Below are 21,024 nucleotides of genomic sequence, written 5' to 3'. Positions count from 1 at the left end.
TTAAGCTGTTTGTTTTAAATATAATTACTTTGATGCTGTCTCTTAGTTTACCTAACAGGGGGACCAATGAATCCACGCAGAAAATGAATAATTAATGTTACACAGGGTGTCCACTAAAGTCCAAACCCACCAAATTAATTGCCAAACGGCTGAAGTTATGGTTACAAAAATAAATAAATAAAGCATCGAAGTATACAGTAAAGTGGATATCTGATAGAATATAACCGTTTGCAGCATCATCTGGTGAAAAATCACTGAGTAATCGTTCCGCTTTACTATCTCGAAAAAAATTCGAGATACGGTGGAAAAAGCTAACGACAAAGTTATAAAGCAAGGGTTCCAAACCATACCATGGGTAGAAAAATTGCGAACAATTAAATATATGCTTTAAGTCTTTTGTTCTTTGGAATAATCTCTTTAAGGTACCTTTCTGTATCTATACTTAATCGATACTGTGCAAATACTTTGTAATTCACTTTCTCCTATCTTATTCTGTTTTCGAGTTGCGATCACTAACTTCGCATGCGCCAAACCACTATAGCACCATCCCTGCTCTTTCGATTCGCATTGTTATTCCGTTATTTTGTTTGTTATTGTCATATATCTAGATTTAGACATAAAATACAAGTAAAGTAACTCTAGCTCTAATTTATTTACGCAACTTAAATATTTTCGTTAAACTCAATGTCATAAGTGGTCTCTCTCAATAATTTATCGATCATTTTATCATTTTTGGTGTTGGTAATAATGAGTACTGATACATAAAGTAAAAATATCAAAATTAAAAAGATAAATAAAAAAAAAAAACTTCGGCACTAAAGCATTTTTCTTATAATTGTAAAGTTTGATAACGTATTTTTTTTTCCAGACATATTCCAATCCTTTCCATTATTCAGTGTAAATGAGATCCAAAAAAACTTACATTCACATGAATTTTCTATCTCAAAATATTTTTGTTAAGACTCTGGTAGGCTAATTTTTAAACTTCTGAGTGTTCCTTCATAATATCAATCCCAACACATTTATATACAAATCGAACATTTCGGTGGCCACTTACCAGCTTAACATTAACCTCTGTTGGAAAGCTTTAGCTCACATTCAGAATTTTTATTTATGTCATATTCTTCACGAAATTATTAGTCTATTACTACAATTATTAGTCTATTACTATCCAACAATTCAAAACAGCTTTTTTCCCCTTCTTCAAGAGAATGTACTTTGCTTTTAATAATTTTCGTAAAATCATTTGGTCACGATAGCCTGGTTGGTAGAGAGCTGAACCCCCGTTCATGAGAACGGGAGCTCAAATCCAGCAGGCCGAAGTCACCCCGTGTAGTAAATGGTGACTGGTGCACGTTAAATCTGTCTGGTCACAAAGTCCTCCATGTTACTATAACAAATTATACCTCTGAGGGTACTGAATTGGAGATTGATCGTTCTCTGGTTCAGGTCAAAATTATGATCTGTGGATGAATGAATGGGTCCGCTCTATAAACGGGTCAGAATTCGAATTCTTGTCCATAGATGGCGCCACTGGTAAACAAGAACAATCGCACCTATTGCCTTAATGGTCTACGACAACATCAGCATCATAAAATTTCTTAAAACTCAACTTCTGAAAATTAATTTTATGAAATTATTTAGAATAAAAAATCTCTGTAGTCTTTAACTTTTCGACACTGCATTTTAACTATTTCTGACTTTATAAATTGATTAATAATAGAGGATTCTCATTGCTTTCCGATTTAAACAATATTTTAGTTTTTTCTTATTTACATAGTTGACTTAATACCTTGGGATCCTAATTTCGTCGTGAATTTGAGAAAATCGAAATAAAGTAGATAAAAAATACCTTCAATTTCTATTAATGTCAGAATTCAAGTCATTTATTTTTTTATGTATTCTTTTTTAAAAAATATTGACTAAATTTTTAAATAATTAACAAGAATTGAATAATTTTTAAATGAAACCTAATATTATTTTTTTAAAAATATTTCCATTTCAAGAACCAGTACACACCGGCTGAATCTGATTTCAGTGACATGGGACTTAAGTGGACATCTTGAATAACTTTTTCATTCACTGGTTACATTTTTTCTGTAAGATTGGCAAAAGTTGATGTACAGAGCGAATCGAATTTTAAAATTAATCCGATTTTTCAGGAACTATTTGACCAGCATCGCTCAAATTTTGTATTTTGCCATTTAAAATTACAATCTTTAAAATGATGAAAAAATATATACCTAGCAATTCAAAATTTTTTCGACTACTATTTACTGAAAGTTATTTTTTGCGGGAAAGTATCTTTGGAAAAACAAATTTTATATTTGCATTATACAAATTTAAATTTTAAAAGTTTGTGCAAAACTTTTTCAATGCGCTTAAAAAGTTTTTGAGTTATAACGAAATACGTAAAAAATAAAATTAACATTAGGGGGTGCAAGCTTAGGACCGCTCTCCTGACCTAACTATTGGGACCATATTTTCGAGATAGCAGCTACCTCCTACATTTTGGGGGTCAGAAATCTGAATCCGTCGAAGAGGAAAAAAATGTATATTTGTTCAAAAGAAGTGCATTTTATGTCCAATTTCGGCTCTAATTATGATATTTGAGTTCACCGTCTAGAAACTATTAAGTATGAGTCCTAGATAGTGAAGATCCGAACATTACATCAAGTTATTCAGTTTTACATCAAGTTTACTTTTTTGCGCACTGTACAGGCCCATGCACATTAAGTAGAAATTTGTAAAAAAAGGTTTTTAAATTGCAAAAGTAACTTTCTAGTTTTCTTTTTACTCTTCATTAACATATTTCATTTTCAAAATTTTAACAAAGGGGGCATGTTATAAATAATGTTTTTTTTTTTAATCAATGTTTACATTCAATTTTTCTCTGTATAGTTTCAACTCACTAGCCCCCCTCTACCCTATGTGCTACTGATAAAATTTATAAGTTTATCAATTAATAAGGCATTTTAAAAAATGCCAAAACTGGCTGTAAAAACCCTGTATTTTACTTTGTTGAATATGTTAAATTTTGTGGTAACTAAGCACTTGCGGGAGGTTTTATGTTTCTGCTTTAATTGGAAATAAAGTGCAGCTGAAGCACTTCGAATACTTGTAGAAGTTTGTGGTGACAATGCTCCAACAGATAAATCTAGGGAATGGTTTCGACTTTTCAAGAATGGTGAATGAAGAAGGGTGTTGTATACTATGAGCTGCTGCAACCTGACGATTTCATTACGGGCGATCTATATAGGCTACAATTGATTCGTTTGAGCCGTGCATTACGAGGAAAACTTCCGAAATACGAGCAAAGACATGACAAAGCTATTTCTTCTGCCTGTTAACGGTCGGCCTCATGTCGCAAAAAATTATTTGGAAACGCTCAAGTGGGATATTTTACCGCATCCATCGGACATTGCTCCTTCTGATTACTGGTTGTTCCATCGGATGCAGCACGAATTCGCAGGTCACCGATTCACATCTTTCGCAGAAATCGAAAATTGGCTCCTAACTTGGATCGCCTCAAAAGACGAAATATTTTTTCGAGATGGAATTCGAAAATTGCCAGAGAGGAGGAAAAAAGTAGTAGCCAGCGATGGACAATACTTTGATTAATCTGTTCATTCATTTTGTTCTGAAATAAAAAATGCATTTTTGACCAAAAAAGAAACGGAATGAACTAATTTGTACTCCCAATACTTTAAATTGGGCTAAAAATGCCAGGTATTCCATAAAAAGAGGGAAAACCACATTTTACTAAAACAGGTTGAAATTGAATGAGCAAAGAGTTTTAGAATCATTCACTGAATGAAAATTTATGTCTCTACTTTTGCAGTTATAGAAATTATTTTGAAGCACAATGTTTCCGTTACATTAAAACTAAAAAATTATGTTTACAATGTATCCTATAAAAAGGCATATTTTTTTTAAAACCTTCCCAAGGGGAAATAGTCTCTAGGAAAAATTATCAAGAAAAAAGTTGTTACGTCAAATTTTTTCAACTATGCAGTGAAGGTAATGAAAAACATAAATCAAAATATAAGTTACAGAGAAACTAACATTAATTCTAGATTAGATGAAAAACAGCAATAAAACTAGGAGCAAAGTAGGTTCAAAACTTTATTTCTTTCTAAATACATAATATATGCAACATTTCCAATAATGTTATGTAAATAAAAAATAAACAACCAGCTTTTCGCAATTTTGTGCTCAAATCAAACATATAACATTATAACAGTACTTTTAACAATTCAAATAATGATAGGCCCCTAAAAACTGTACTTATAATTCAAGAATAAAATTAAGATTTTCAGATCATTAATAAAAAACATGCATAAAATTTAAACATTAATTGGTAATATAAATTAATAATTACAGGTGCTTAATAACTTGAATTAAAATATTCATAATTGGACAACCTTAGAGTAATAGTGAATTAATTGGAGAAAAAAAGCACAGGGACAAAATAAGCGTAGTTCCATATTTAACTTTAATGGTAATAAAAAATGTAAAAAATTTCTTTAGTAAAAAAAGAAATGATGTGCAATCAGTATGTCAGCACCATAGAATGACAAAAAGTAAAACCCGCATAAATATTTTTCAGAATAAAATACAGAACAAATTAGTTGGAAGTGCTTTAAAATACAAGGAGATGAGGGATTTTTCTTTTCTTTGAAAAAAAAAAGAACAATTTTTGTGCAAAAAAAATATATATATGTATTATTCAAAAGTTTAAGTAACAGCATAATTTGTTTTCCCTATATTTTACATTGCTCAATTTTCATATTTATCTTTTCATATTTACAAAAAATAAAATAAAAACATTGCCAGATACCAAATGTTATTTTGAAATTTGTATCAACCATTGTAAATTAGAAAATATTACAAGAAGTTATAATTTTTTGAAACAAATTATTTTTAATTCCATATTTTATTAACTTTTACAGTTATTGCAGTGCAGCTGTATTGACGTAAACTAATAAAATGCCATTTTTTTTAAATGTTCAATCAACACCATAACTTTATTTCATTATAAGCAGTCCTTTAATTACGAAGGAACCACTACTAATTTTAGAGAAATACTAATTTTGTTCATTTTGACTTACAATAGCATTTTGTAGCATCAATATCACAATTTCTGACAGTTCGGGATGCTTGCGTATTAGTAAATCCAAACCACTAAATGCATGCACAAAAAATAGCACTTAAATAGGTTTCTCTTATATTTTAAAAACACATTATAGATGGCAGAGGAAAATATTTAAAAGTTAAAAAACATGCCCAGGACAAATATATTTCAACTAAACATAATATCTGAAAACAATTTTAAAATATGAAAACATCACTGATAACATTAAAATTTAAACTATAATAGATTCAACAATGTTAATGATATGTGTATTTACGCAACAAAATTTGACAAAGCAAATAAAAAAAGAAAAACAAATGATTAAATTTACACGACATGCTATTCTAAACACAAAGAAATACAGATCAGTCTCACAAAGTTTTAAACACAACTGTTTAATGACTATTATACCAGTGGTCCATCCTTAAGTCATATAAAAATGCATATTAAGTTGACATGTTAAAATGATAAATACATGAAATGCAAGTAATGATACATGAAGTTATTTATTACTAAATTCAGCATTTAATTAAAGCAATCTTTTAAACTGCCGACCACTGCTCAACAGAAAGGAAGAATACACATGTGTTAACTATTTCATCTATTGCACTAATCACACAAATACCTAAACTATTACTAATGCACTGATGAGAAATATAATGCAATGTAATACATCGCTTATTTTCTACTAAAATCCAATAGTCAACGCACATGATAAATTACAAAGGGTTGAAAGAAATGCCACAGAGAACATTTGGCATCGTATTTTATAAATACTTTATTCTATAAAAGATTTATAATACCATATAATATACTTATTTTATTTTTTTCTTTACACATAACACACTATAATTAAGCTTACAAATATGTGCTTTCAGCTGTGCTCTTTTTATCAACCAGATCTTTGATGTCACACATGTTTAAACAGGGGGTAGCGAGATACAATTTCCATTCAGATCAATTCTACGAACACAAAAATAAAGTACTAAAACTCAATGATAAAATGCAGAAAATTGTAGTGAAAGAGTGACAAATATTAACATGCTGCAGGTCTCAGATGTTTTTAATTTATCTGTGTTTTTTTTTCTTATATCTTAATCAACTAGTAGTTCAAAATGAACACTTCCTAATCTGTCTCCTCTGTCAAAATTGATGTTCTTAGCCCAGGCACGGCACTCAATGTTGACGAGCACGCCACGGTTGATGTGGCTGAATTGCGCAAACACAAAAGGTGAGTTATAGACTTGCTGATTCATAAAGGGAAAATAAACGGATGAAATACCCTGGCTGGGGTGGTATTCAACTTCTCCAATGTTATCTTTATCTGCTGAATTCTAAAAGAGTGACAAAGTGTAATTAGTAAACTATAAATGAAATATAACATAAACTAAAATGTACACATCAATGAAAGCTGGATTGACAATTGAACTTAAGAGAAGAGTACATCAGATTTGCAATAACAGAAAGTAACTACCTGAAATTTTTTTAGTGCTTACTTTATCTTTTTATGCATTCAGAATATAAATAAAAAACTCATTTTTATGCTCAAAAGTAACATTTATAAAATTTTAAGAGAGAAAGAATTTTTCTTTTGTCTAATTAATTGTTTTCACATTAACACATAGAAAAATGTATACAATGAAAAAAATTACATATTCCTCCTTTTTCGTACTTTACAAGTTATCATACACAAAAAAAAATTTAAAACCATGAAATCTACAGCAATAACAGAAAAAAGATCGATGATAATATCATATGTATTATATATGATGAAAGCACAACAAAAAGGGATTAATTAAATGTATATTATGATATTCATGTGTTGTAATAAATATTATTGTATTAAAAATATCAAAATTTAAAAATATATACGGAAATCAATAGTGATCATTGCGGAGAAATTCCGTGTACAGGGTATCTGCTACATTTTAGGTTTTCAAATCCATGGCTAATTCCAAAATTTTTTCATGACTTAACGAAATTACTATTTTCTCCGACAAAAACACAATGAATTAAAAAAAGCATTATAAAAACACTATATAATGATAGGTATAACCAAAACTGTTATACTCTGCATCTTCATATTTATAGATTTTAAATTTAAAAAACAGAGTAAAAAAAAGTTGAAGCAATAANAAATTACTATTTTCTCCGACAAAAATATAATAAATTAAAAAAAGCATTATAAAAACATTATATAATGATAGGTATAACCAAAACTGTTATACTCTGCATCTTCATATTTAAAAAACAGAGTAAAAGAAAGTTGAAGCAATAAATAGCTGGAAAAAAATACAAAAGCAAATAATGTTTTTCTTTTTTTCCACAGAATATTCTAAAGATACTTTTTTTGTTCACCAGAAATGAAAGAAATACTTCAGATTTTTTTGTTCTCATTTCAGAATTAAAAAAAATTTGGCAATGACTAACTTGCTTCAACTAGAATTTTAAATTGATAAAATAAAAAAAAAATAAAATTTCAGAAATTACAGATGTTTAAATGATAATTTGCTCTAGAAATGATACGATTTCTTTCATTTTTTTTAAAGAACACCATAATTATTAAAGAACATGATAAAAAATTTATGTTTTAATAAAATATGAATGAGTAGGGAGATTGTTACAAATTCAGATATTTGGAACTCCATGAAATCGGGGGTGAGGGTGAATTCCATTTTAAAAATTAGATTTTCAGGCAACCTAAATCCATGACTGTCCATGATTTTTTTTTTTCAAAAAAATTGTTAAAATCATGACATTTCATGAAAAATTTTGTTCAATACCGAAATTCATGATTTTCCAGACAGGCGCATACCCTGCCCATATCATAATATTATCAGCATTTTCAAAAATCATGTGGAAATCAACAGCAATAACTGCCAAAAAAGCCTGATAGAAACGATACATGGATTTTGCACAAATCAAACATATCAAAAATTAATTTATTCAAATGTATGATTTTGATTGTCGTAATATTATTAGAATTTTAAAAACCATAAGAAAATCAATTAACTGCAAAAGAAAAAAATTTCAAACATGGATTTACAATGGAGTTGAGGACGTTGAAAACTGATTACTGAAATGCAAGACTCAAAATTTTCATGTCGTAATCTCACATTAAAACTATTTAAATCTAGTCAAATACAAAAAGAGGGCAAATATATCACAATGCTTAAATATTTCTTCCGTTACAAATCAGAATTTACAGCAAAATTGCAACTCATTAAACTAAGTTTTAAAAAAAAGCAGAGAAAACAGCATTTTTTTTAAGCAAACTATCTTTCAAATGTTTGCCATTTTGGAATTACTTTTTAGATTATGAATTTTATACTTTTGTGTTTGCCTCAGTAGTTCAAGCCAAACTTATAAAAAATTTTTGCTGTCTTGTGTTCTCAAAGTTTATCTGAAGGTTTTCTCTAACAAATCTACTTAAAAAAAAGTCGTTATGGCACGTTAATGAGGTGGTGCTGGCAAAAGCGGAATAAATGTCTCGTTAACGAGATTTAGCGTTAAAAAATAAACTTTACATTTTAGATTAACAGAGACACTAACGGTAACAGGACTAACAAAACTCTGCGAATTAGCGGAAGAATCACATGCCAGTTATTTTTGAAGTTCAAAATACAGAGGGTGAGAAGAAATACCTTGAAAAGTTGAAAACCAAATATTTTGTGCCTAACAAACAGCAGAGTCATTTAAAGGTATAAAATCTTGAAAATATGAAACACAATGTGCGATCTTAAAACATGTTAATAGTGTTGGAAAATGTAAACATATAGATGGGCCGTGTTGTCCTCCTTGCTGTTTCACTTCCTGTTGTCTCTCAGATAGTAGGAAGTGGGCGTTTTTCGAATTAATTATGTTCTGCTTTGTATAGAGTTATGTCCCTCTCTTGCAGAGTTATGTTTAGTTTTGTTGTGTAGCTTTCTTTCTTTATATTTAAAGTTGCATATTCTTCAATAAACATAGTTGTACAGTTCTCTGTGACTTGAATTCTTCATTTATTATAGATGTCTGCAATATCTGAAACTTAATAAGTTGACTCTTATTTTCACCAAATAGGAATCGTGATGCGTGATTTAAAATCACCTGAATGTAATTTTAAATCAGGTTTGCATTGGAAGAAAAATCCGTAAAAACTACTATTTTATTTTCTTGGGAATTCCAAAAAGACAAACTTTATTTGAAGAGGCAGATTTTTTTCTTTTTCAGTAATGGTAAAAAGCTTTCTGCGATGGTGACTAATTTTAAAGGAACAACGCAAGTATACATTACAGGTCTGCCAATGGCCCAATTCATTTTCATTTAGTACAGCTTAGAAAAAAGAAACATTGACAAAAGACAATTAAGACTTATGCATTCCTAAAATAAAGAGGAAGAAATGGGACAAAATATCAGTAGATAAAATGTATCTTAAAGCAGAAATCTTATACCTTTACAAACCTGTTATAAGAATAGAGGTTATTACTGATTATGTTTCAGTTCATTCAAAAATCGAGATATTTTAATGCGTATTAATATTTTATATTATATGTGTTTCAGTTATTTCATGTCACTCGGCATATGTTCTTATGCTTGAATCTTTTGTCATTCGTTGACTGATTTTTACTATTCAGTTCCAACATTTGGTTATTGTCCAAGTTGAAGGATTACCATTCAAAAATCTCTTCCTTTTGACACACTAGATGTACTTTTGTCATTACCTATCTAATAAAATCACGTCAAAGATTTTCTCAACTATGGGATGGGGGAGTATATTATATATAACTTTAAGTTATATATAGTAAGCATATATATAGCAAGATAGCATTAAATATAGCAAGAGGGTTTTTTTTTCATCATAACAATTTGCATTTGACAAAAATATTAGATTATAGCTCTTAACCAACATTAATTATAAAAAATGAAATAAATTTTTAATTTTACTTAAATAAATTTTATAAAATAAAAAAAAATAATTTTCTTAAAATAACTTAATGTTCAATATTACCAAAATAGTAATTTTTAATTCCCAGTTTCAAAACATTTACATAAAAAAGTACACATAATACAAAAGTAGTGATCGGAAAACTTGCATGTTTGAAACAAAAACATATAATTAATAAAATAATTTTAATTCAGTTCAAAAAAAATTGTAAATATGAATTAAAATAAGGTATTGATAAAGATTGAATCTGTTTTAGATCTACATTGCTATGTTTGTTAATTTTATCTTAATATTTTTAAATTTACTCTTCTTAATGAAACACTAGTATCACATTGTTCAGTTCAACAAGTTTATTTACATAAACTTAATCAAAGAGTGCTTAAAATTAAACAAATACTGTTCCTTTAAACTAAAATTCAGTAGTTCAAATGACTATTATTCCAGTTGCCATAAAGGTTTAAGCTTATTTTGACCTGATTAAATAATTTTCCAAAAACTTATACTGTATATATACAGGGTGATTCTAAAAAGATGGGCAAAATTTTAGGAAGTGATAGTGCACACCCAGGCAAACAATTTTTATCATAGAATGCACGGTCGAAAACAAAACATAAAACCTTTATAGGACATTAAAAGTTACATTCTTTTATGAGGCAAAAACACACAAAGAATGATGAAATTAAGTTATAAAAGTAAATTTAATGACATGTGATTACAATAAGTGTTCAAAACAATGGCCGGCATTGGCTATGCACACAGTACAACAACAAAGAAAAGATTGGCGAACATTCTGAAACACACCAGTCATATCACGAACTTCCCATGCAACGGCCGAAAGCTTGGCGACAAGTTCTTCTGCAGATTCAATGTGAGTCTCATACATAAGAGCATTCAGCTGACCCCATAAAAAGAAATCGATACATGAAAGATCTGGCTAGCACAGTGGCCAAGTTATAGGACCACCTCGCACAATCCATTGGTTTGGAAAGGTTACATCCAGATAGCTTCGCACTTCTCGTACATAATGAGATGGTGCTGCATTCTGTTGGAACCAAATGCATAGACAAAATGCATATCGGCTTTTTCCTAATTAAAGAAGGGCAACATCTTCAGATGCGTTACTACCGCGATTGACAATGCACTCTCGAATCAGCAGCTTTAATGTATGAATCGTGACGAAAATTTTTATACGAGCTCTTCTTCCCATAACATGCAAATAATAACTTGCAGAGCGGTAACTTGCAACAGGAATGGAGCTTTCATGTTTGCATGAAACAACTTTCCAAATGCACCAGCACCTTTGCGTTTTGTTTTCGACCATGCACTCTTTGATAAAAAATTGTTTGCTTGGGTGTGTACTATCACTTCCTAATATTTTGCCCATCTTTTCAGAATCACCCTGTATATAAAATGAAGATAAAACAAAGGAAAATTACAGACAAATGAAAAAAGGGATGGAAAGGAAAATAATAAAAAAAATAACAAACTGGGAGGAGGGAGAAATTTTTTTTTTAAATTCAAAAAATAAAAGATTTCGGATTTAAAAAAAAAAANTTTTTAAAAAAAAAAAAAAATAAAAAAAAAATATCCTTTCTTTTCCTCCTCCCAGTTGTTTGTTATTTTTTTATTATTATTTTTCCTTTCCCCCTTTTCTCATTTGTCTGTAATTTTCCTTTGTTTTATCTTTATTTTGAACTTATCTTATGAGTTCTGTTTACTTGTAGCTTATGCAATCAAAATAATATCAAAATGAACATCATAATCTAAAGGTGGAATACCAGAAAGTCAAATAATTAACTAATCATGAAGTATCAATGTCATAAAATAATTTTTTTACAGTATATAATTTTATACTTCAGAAAAAATTACTTGCTGATTTAAAAAGTTAAAACAAGCTTACTTCTCCAAGGCATGTGATGTATACTTGGTCCTTAGCAAATTCTTTTGTTAAATGCTTAGCCAAATCAGCTGGTGGTGTGTCATATGTATCTGGAATCCAATCATAAATCTAAAGGGGGGAAAGCATTTAATGGTCATTACACCTTTAATTAAAGGAATCGATCAAGTCCCACCAAATAAAAGTATTTACAAACGTGTAAGAAAAATAAATCTCTAGTTTTACCCAAATATTAATATTTTTTCCAATTGGAATAAGTTAAAGATCTCGGAATAATATTATGGGCCAAAATTTTTGTTCAAGTTTCAAAACTTTCACTTCAATTTTTTACTTGATAACAGCACTAGATAAAGTCAAAATTACAATCCCTTTACACAGTTAAAGGGAATCAAATGAAAGTGTACTTTTCAATGCATTGATTAGAAGATTAAAGGTAGAAAAGAGATACTTGAACTATTAATGGATTAGAATAACTTTAAAAAAAATAATAATTGGACTTTTCGCAAACCATGTTTCTCTCAAGACTATTTAGTTAATAACTTTTAACTGCTATCATTTAGGTTAGTATTATATAAAATCTTTGCACTATAAAATTTACAAACTTGCAGAATTTATTTAAGTTAAATGCTTAAATTCAAAAGTTGAAACAGATACTGTAATACATTTTCCTAATTTGTTACATCTTAAGAATAATTCATTAAATTTTATTACACAATGGGAAAAATTTCGATTGTTTGATCAAAACTTAACAAGAGGTTTAGGTAATAGAAAAATACTGGTTAAATCTAGATACTAAAAATTAAAAAAAATTATTATTTATTTCAAAAAATGAAAAATTATAGTACATACATCTCTATTTTGTTTTTATTAAGTACAGAAATTTCTATGAACAATGGAAATAAATTTAAGAAAAGCATTCTTTAGCAAATTTCACCAGCAAGAAGTTTAACACTCAATTTATTTTATCCATATAATCCGGAACATTCATCATTTGCTTTTATTAATAACAAAGAATTTAAATTAATTTAGATTCTTTTCCAATAATCACATCAGTGTTATCCTTGAAGGAGAATATTGCATCGATATATAGTCTTATTTTTAATTTTAAAAGTAATTAAAATTCTGGGATTTTGATCAGTTGTTAAAAATGAACACACTGATACTAAATCTGACTTTTGACACTTACCCTATTGAGTTTAACAATAACGCATGGTTTGCCTTCTGGATAGCCATACTGTCGCTCTGGGGAGCAAGGGTATTCTTTTCCAGTTTTGACTTCAAAATGGCAAGATTTCTCTTTTGTGGCATGCTCTGTTGTGCAAGTTTGAACAATTCCCCCAGTATCACGTTCAAAGTAAGCTAAAAACAAAAAATTAAAATTTCTATATAAAAGAAAATAAGTGATAAGTCTTTTAAGTAATAGCACTAAAACATTTCACAAAAACAATAAGCAGGGTGTCAATGTCTTAAAGCAAAATGTAAATCACTCGATTAATCTTTGATTTAAACTAGAAAAGAATAGAATTCTAAAATTTTACTGATTACCAGTTCTTGGTAACCCATAAAATTTTATTTATTATTATATAGATAGAATCTGATATTGTGATACATTAAATTTAAACAAATTAAATTTAATATAAGACCAAAAGAGTTAAAGTTTTTTACAACTACTTAAATTATGTCACATTTTTTTAAAGACCTATTTAATTATTTGATTAGGAATTTTAAAAACCTATATATCATATTATTTAAGAGTCAAATTATATATTCAAACTTAACAATATTTAATTATAAAAACTATTATATAATTTATTTATAATAGTGAATGCAACAGGAGCTTTTTTTTAATATGTAGCGTATATGTTTAGCATGCAATTTTCTAATTGAATTGATTATTTTATTGATTATCAAGCGGTAACTTTATGATATTTTTAAAAATTTTCAAATATAATTATAAAACTAGGTTTTACTATTCTCATTAGCACAAAACATCAAAATTAGTTTAATTTTTTAAGAATGTCGTAAAATGTTCCCATGTTTTGAAGTTTTTACTTACTTAAAAAATATATATTAAATAGTTTGAAAATTAATAATATTTTTTAAACTAGATTCCAGATAAAAACTGTTTTGATACTTGGCACTTCCTTTCAAAAAAGTTATTTCTACTTCACTTTATCCACCAAGCAGAAATTAAACTATAAAAGCATAACAAATAAATGTTTTAACATTAACCCCTTCCTTCTCGCTCCCGTGATATTGACGGGCTGGATGGAGAGTTCAATAGCAATGCGCCAATAAGAAAAAAACTAATTCATTTCTTTTGCCCAGGAAAAGATTTTATTTCACATTTTACACACCAGATGGCAGTACGAGGATATTTGTAAGGTAATTGTAGATAGTTTATTTTAAACTAGATGTTAGCACTATTCAAATATGTAATACAAACACAAAAGCAACAAAAAATTAGGCACTTTTATGACAGTTTTCTTGAAAATTAATCGATCGTTAAGGGGGTTAACACTAAAAAGAATGAACATAGCTGTATACCTAAAAAGACCGTTTTTGCCTTTCTCAGATTGTTTGAGCATTAGACAACCGAAATCTTAAAATAGAATCATAATTTAATAAAAATATATTATAGACTAGATCATCAAAATATTAAAGTTTATTACTCGATTTGGTAAACAAAAGTATTTGATTAAAGAGAACATTGGCTTTTCAATCATACGTATTCATCAGTTTCTCAGATAATTCAGTTTTCTTTTCTCCATAAATAATAATTAAAGATATGTTGAAGTACTCTGGGTTTTTTCATTCATTTCTTTTAATGAAACTGAGATACCTTACCTTATATATGCAAAAGGGTACCTTATACCCACAACTACCTGGGGTATTGATATGCCAAAATATCTAAAGGATCCTTCCTGTCATTCTAGGTAAAAGGTTCCTTTATAACACTAACACATAAATGATTAAATTAGCATTGAAATTGGATCAAATTAGGAAATGCCAGAAATACTGAATACTTTCAGGAAGTTATTTTTTAATTCAAAGATTAATAAAAAACAAGAGAGTTTAAACTGGCTCCAACTGTCTTTAGTGTTAAATATATGCTTAAAACATCAAAAAATTATCTTACGTTTTAAGTACTCATTGATATTTTGAACCCAATAATCGGTAGTTTCATTTCGAGTGGCATTAAACCAGATGAGGGTGCTGTCAATGTTGGCATTAGGTGGTGATGGTCTGAATCCTAAACCTAAAAAAAGAAAATACAGAGTTAAGAAAAATATTCTAATACATTTACTAAAAATACGTTGCAATTATATTTAGGATTTTCTTTTTTAAATTCTAGTTAAATTACTGGATTACTTAAAAGACACAAACATTAAATTTTTAAACGTTTGTATATCAATGCATTTTTGCAGAAATATCTTCTGCAGGCTTCATAGTGCTTCAAAATAAAAATCGGGACAATTTGTGAAAACAAATCATGATATTGTGTAATAATATATTACACTGCTTTTAAAAGGAGCAAACGACAAACCGAGAAAAAGTAGGTTTAATTTGCTCAATATAATATAATAAAAGCAAATTTAATGCAAAATAACAAAATTAATCGTTCTTAATTGAATTACTTTCTTTAGAATAGAAAGTTTTAACATTTTTCAGTATAATTTTATTTATAGAGCATTGAATAACTTATAATACTTAGAGATCAATAAATTTCTCTTATAGTATTAAGTGGCTTCACCCTTTCTGCTCCTCTTACCAGACCCTATAGTTGCTTCTCATTCATTTTTTTTCTTCTTAAAAGTCAATATAACAAACAAAAACTTCATAAAAAAGTATTATTTTGTTATTAAGTGTATGACTATAATTTTATGTAAGGAAATTATATTAACATGGCAATCGAAACAAGATGAGCGGATATCTAGACTTGAAAACTTTTTACCATACAACAGTTCAAATTAGAAACTGTTTATTTCTCTTGAGCCTCTTATACTTTTAAAAATTTCACTATAAATATTAAGATAATATACCTCTCACTGTTTTTGTTATTACATTTAGTCATTTTCTTTCTTTCTTTTTTTTCTTCGTTCATGTGACATGAAGTCCAGAGCGAAGCTTAAAATCTCAAGAAAGATAAAATTTTCCTAGATAGTCATAATTTAAAGCAAAAAAGTGAGAGAAAAAAATTGTCATAACTTTCAAACAGATTGAAATTTAGAAAAAAAAACTTGTTAAGTTCACTGCTTCAACACATTAAATTCAAACTATGCAGGGCCCGCACTAAGCATTTACCACCTTGCCAAATGCAAAAAAATCGTAAATTCGGTGAATGGTGACAGATTTTCTTACTGAAAAGAAAAATGTAAAGAAAATTCCCCTCAAACAGGAAAAAAAGTCAAAAGGGATTTTTTTAAAAAGATTTTTAAACAAAAGGTAATAGTTTACAACAGTGAGACCTTCCTACATTTGAAAACTTGAAAATAAACCAATATTTAAGAAAATGAACCAAGAACCAATTGCATAACAGTATACAAAAGTTGCAGTAGCCCAAAAATGATGCCACTGAAAACAAATAATATCACGGTAACCAGAAGGGGATAAAAAAATGTAACGAAAATTATCGACAAACTGGAGATATTTCCGCATTGTGATCCGTCATGCCAACTACTATCGCCAAGGTGCTAAATTGATTTTAAACAGAAGAAGTTTTAAACAAAAACATGTATATGCTTGCACAGGGTTGTCTACAAGTTATACCTTTTAAGTTACCTTTTTTGACTTATAACTTATGAGTTTAGTTTTCTGTGATATTTTTGTCAGTTTCTCGCGAGCTGCCTTATCAATTAATAAAAATTACAACACATTTGCTTCCATCATAACTTCAAAAGAAAAGTATAGAGATCCAAAAATTTAATGTCTCACCTTAGAGCGGGGAGATTTAAACATAGTGATCTGAGGCTGAATAATCACTTGGCAACTTCTGGGCAGCTGCCCGAGAGTAACTAAATATGCATCGCAGAAAGGGACCAACTTGAAAGGTAAAACTCATAGTCATCCCCTGGCAAACAGCTAAATGTTTCTTTATTTTAAATTTGCAAATTTAAAATTTATTTGGCACCTTGGAGCGTCACATCTTGATACAGATATATACTCCTTAGAGTCACCAAAATACTTTAAGTTAGTTCTTAAAGAAAACTCCTGATAATAAATGCATAAAATATAAAAATTAGATAGTAAACTTTTACTTAAATTTAAGTTAATATTTGTATAGTTCTTTCTTAATTTTAGTTAACTAAACATTACTTTATGCTACCAATTTTTGCCAAGTCTAGACGTTACCTTAATACTTTTAAATATTACCAAGGTTTTATTTTATCCATTTGCATTTTAATAAAAATGTTGGAGTATTTCTCTTAATCTTGGTTAAATTTGCTTGATATAAAGAAGTTGGATATAAAGAAATTTTAAAAATAGGAATACCTTTAAATGATTATTATTTAGTTTATGAATGTAGCAAATAGTTATGGATTTAAGTTTAGTTGTCTACATTTAATGGTAAAATATATTTGGACATTTTTCACACAACATTATGCAATACTTAAGGTAATTATGCGTAAATATAAAAAAAAATGAAATTAATAAGTCTAACTTCTATAAAAACTTTATACATTTACAATTAAATCTGCTTAATTTCTATTGCAGCATTACAACATGCTTAAAAAAAATATTTGTATGAAATATATTTTAAAGTATGAATAATAGCTTTTATGCACAGTTGCCAATAAAAAGAATGCTTATATTTAATAAAAACCATAGTAAATTATACTTACCAGGACTGTTGCCTATTCTACTGCTGTCTAATTTCCATTTTGGTTGATCATTCTCTAATGTTTGGTAGAATACAACTAACATGCACGTCCAGAATGCCGCCAAACAGGCATAGAATATAATGTAGAACAAAGTGATTTTGACTGAAAAGGAAATATTGTTGATAGTTATTTGCCTTTACATAACATACAACTTTGTAAATATATACCTATCAGGGGTCTGTCCAGGCCGAATTTACTACCGTTTAGCGGTACCTTCACAAATTCAACTGCAGGAAAAACGGTAGTTTCACAAATGCAACTTAAGGAAAAATGGTAGTTTCACAAAATATTTTTTCTTACAATTTTGATTTTGTATCCCTTAAGAAACGATAAATCCATATTTTTTGTGTTGATTTTTTAATATAATTTTAAAATTTTCACAAATTATGTCTAAATTTTCACAAAATAGGTACCTCTCAGAAAAACCTAGACAGACCCCTGCCTATATTTTTAATATACAGGGGTCTGTCTAGGTTTTTATGAGAGTGGCCAATTTTGAGAAAATTTCGACATAATTTGTGAAAATTAAAAATTATATTAAAAAATCAACACAAAAATGCGGATTTATTGTTTTTTACGGGGGATACAAAAATAAAATTTTAAGAAAAGGTATTTTGTGAAATTTCCTAAAGTTGAATTTGTGAAGGTGCTGCTAAACGGTAGTAAATTTGGCCGGGACAGACCCCTGATACACAATATTCAACTTTGCGAATAAAAACAATATGAGGCATATAATTGTGCACAGGTGTAGCAAATGTCCAATTTTTCAAGGGGGACAAAATTAAAATACATAGTCGCAATAGTGGTCTAAATTTCAAACATGAGAGAAAAAATTCTTATGTCTGAAAAATTATTCATTATTTTTATTCCTTTATTTTAAAATTAGGAGAATTTTTGCAAATCTTCATAAATTTAAAATGAAGATTTGCAAAATTTTTGCTTGTCTGAAATATCGAGGGAGGCTTTTAGAAATTTTTAATTATTGAGAGGGACATACACCCATCCAAACCCGTTAACATCTATGGAATTTTTTTACTGCGACTAAAAAGACTATATTGTTGATAGAGCAATGTCTTCTCATAATGTACGACTTTGTACATATGCATATTTTTATTAATATGTATTAATCAACTATGTAAGCAAATATAAAATAAGCCATAGAACGTAATATAGAATTGCGTTATTTTGAAGAAAATATTGCTGCTGATTGTTACAGCTTTATCTCCCTGTAATATAGAGCTAGATATTTTTAATATATAATATTCGACTTATTGTAAATATTCTTTATAATAAATAATAGTACATAAATAATAAGTACAATACATAAGTATAAGTATTACATTGTAAATATTCTTTTCAGTCGAAATAATTATTCTACTTTTTCACTATATACAACTTTGCTTTGATATAAATTATCGCAATTAAAATCAATAATATTAAGATTTTTTTTTTCATTATAGCAAGGTAGTTGAACTGTAAATAACGTTTTATAACGATATATTATAAGAAAAACTTCCTTACTGCACCCAACACATATTTAGAATTAAGTGGGGCATGCAAGGATTTTGTAACAGTAATTTAAGATAAATTTATACAATTAACATTACGTTTACCATAACTTATCGCATACAAGTGCAAATTCTTTTATATTAAAATTGCAAAGAAAAATATAACAGTTTATTCTATTAATCGAAATATTCTATATGGATACTAAAGCTTATCATTTAAATATACTTACACCAACTTAATCCAGTTCGTCCCAGACATTCTTGAGTGTCCGAATTCCAAAACATTCTTTTGAATTTCTGACACCCCGTTAGTTCCTCATGAGGTTTATAATAAGTTTCACCTTTATCTTCCATTTTTAATAAATGTTTTTAATTGAAAGAATTATGAGTTTCTATTCTAATTACAGACAGCAGTACGCACCCTTGCAGGCATCCGAAGGTGATCCGAAAATGAGGACCAATTGCGCTTGCGCAACTCCGAAGCGATCGTAGCGCTAGCTGGCGCCAGTAGTCGCCAGTAGTTCCTAATAATTAAATGGACCTCTACGGTGAAAACTGTTTTCAAAGATAAAGCTGGGTGTTGAGGGCAGACTGCAATTTAACTATTGACATTTTGCTTCTATGGTAATAATAACCGAACAATGCAGCTTGAAACCGGGTTATTTTAAACTTCATTCGTTGCATTGCTTTCATATTTTTGCTTTCTGAGATTCTACAAACTGGAGTGAATATTTTTTCAAATGCATTTTTTTATACAAATAACCTTGTATTGTTAACAAGGTTATTTGTTTCAATGGAATAGTTTTTAAAAAAATAATTATGTTTTTTTGCTTAAAATAATTGCAATTATAATAATTTGTTATTCTAAAAGCATACGTTCTAAAAGCATAAAAAATTAAATTTTCAAGCGAAATTGAAAAAAAAATAATAATTAGATAATAATGTTAATTAATAATAGAATTAGATAATAATTCATAGAATTAGTTAATAGTTATTGACTAAAGACTTTCAATTTTTAGTCAATAATTTATTTAACTGAACAAATTTCAACTGAATTAATATTATAATTTNCCAAAAAACACAATTTTTGTAACTGGGCGGGGCTACCCGACACATTTTGAAAAGAGCTGAAAAACATGTTTTTTTAAATTTCAATTTTTTAAAGTTTAACTATTCTTTTTTGGTTCATTCTTTTTGCATTATTTAATTAAATGATAAAACAATAGAAACATACAAAAATGTTGATTATTATTTAGTATTATACAAAAATACAAGCAATACTCTTTAAGTGAGCGGGGCTACCCGACTCTCCCCTATATATATGACTTATTCAAAATACATGCAGAATAAAATATGTTTTTGAAACAAATTTAATAATTAAGTCGATAAAAATCTAAAAAAAAAATTTTTTTTTATGAAAGTGTACTCTGTGAACATAATAAATTTCTTCCAGTAATTAATTTTTGAATACGTTTAAATAGAAATGAATTAAAAATGTGAAATACGATTTTCATGAAATATACCGTTCTCTTTTTCCCTCTCTTTTAATCAAATAACTCTTCTACCCCTCTCTCTACTAATATTACATTATTACACATCTCTTTTCAAGGTCATCTTAATTATGAAGTTTGACCCCAGCAGTTTCAGGAAAGCTACCCTTTTTTAAATTTTAAAAG

General features: G+C 28.4%; 1 protein-coding gene across 1 annotated transcript; it reads right to left on the bottom strand.

The window, feature by feature from the left end:
* Nucleotides 1–4,111: 4,111 nt before the first annotated feature.
* LOC107440130 (sodium/potassium-transporting ATPase subunit beta) lies at nt 4,112–19,887 on the bottom strand. Its single transcript, XM_043043704.2, has 6 exons — nt 19,579–19,887; nt 17,802–17,942; nt 15,098–15,217; nt 13,145–13,317; nt 11,962–12,069; nt 4,112–6,468 (listed from the first exon to the last, which is right to left on the bottom strand). The coding sequence occupies exons 1-6, from the start codon at nt 19,700–19,702 to the stop codon at nt 6,229–6,231; spliced, it is 906 nt and encodes a 301-aa protein (XP_042899638.1). The 5' UTR covers nt 19,703–19,887; the 3' UTR covers nt 4,112–6,228.
* Between the last annotated feature and the right edge of the window lie 1,137 nt (nt 19,888–21,024).

The sequence above is a fragment of the Parasteatoda tepidariorum genome, chromosome 1 (genome assembly GCF_043381705.1).
Source record: "Parasteatoda tepidariorum isolate YZ-2023 chromosome 1, CAS_Ptep_4.0, whole genome shotgun sequence".
Taxonomy (NCBI): domain Eukaryota; kingdom Metazoa; phylum Arthropoda; class Arachnida; order Araneae; family Theridiidae; genus Parasteatoda; species Parasteatoda tepidariorum.
This window is presented reverse-complemented; position numbering and strand designations above follow the sequence as displayed.

Bases quoted from the DNA above. Each gene is read 5' to 3' on its own strand.
- LOC107440130 (XM_043043704.2), bottom strand. From the start codon at position 19,702: ATGGAAGATAAAGGTGAAACTTATTATAAACCTCATGAGGAACTAACG. The intron at 15,218-17,801 runs GTAAGTATAATT...TTCTTTTTTTAG, and splicing joins TAGAATAGGCAACAGTCCTG to GTTTAGGATTCAGACCATCA. The intron at 6,469-11,961 runs GTAAGCTTGTTT...TCACTCTTTTAG, and splicing joins ACATCACATGCCTTGGAGAA to AATTCAGCAGATAAAGATAA.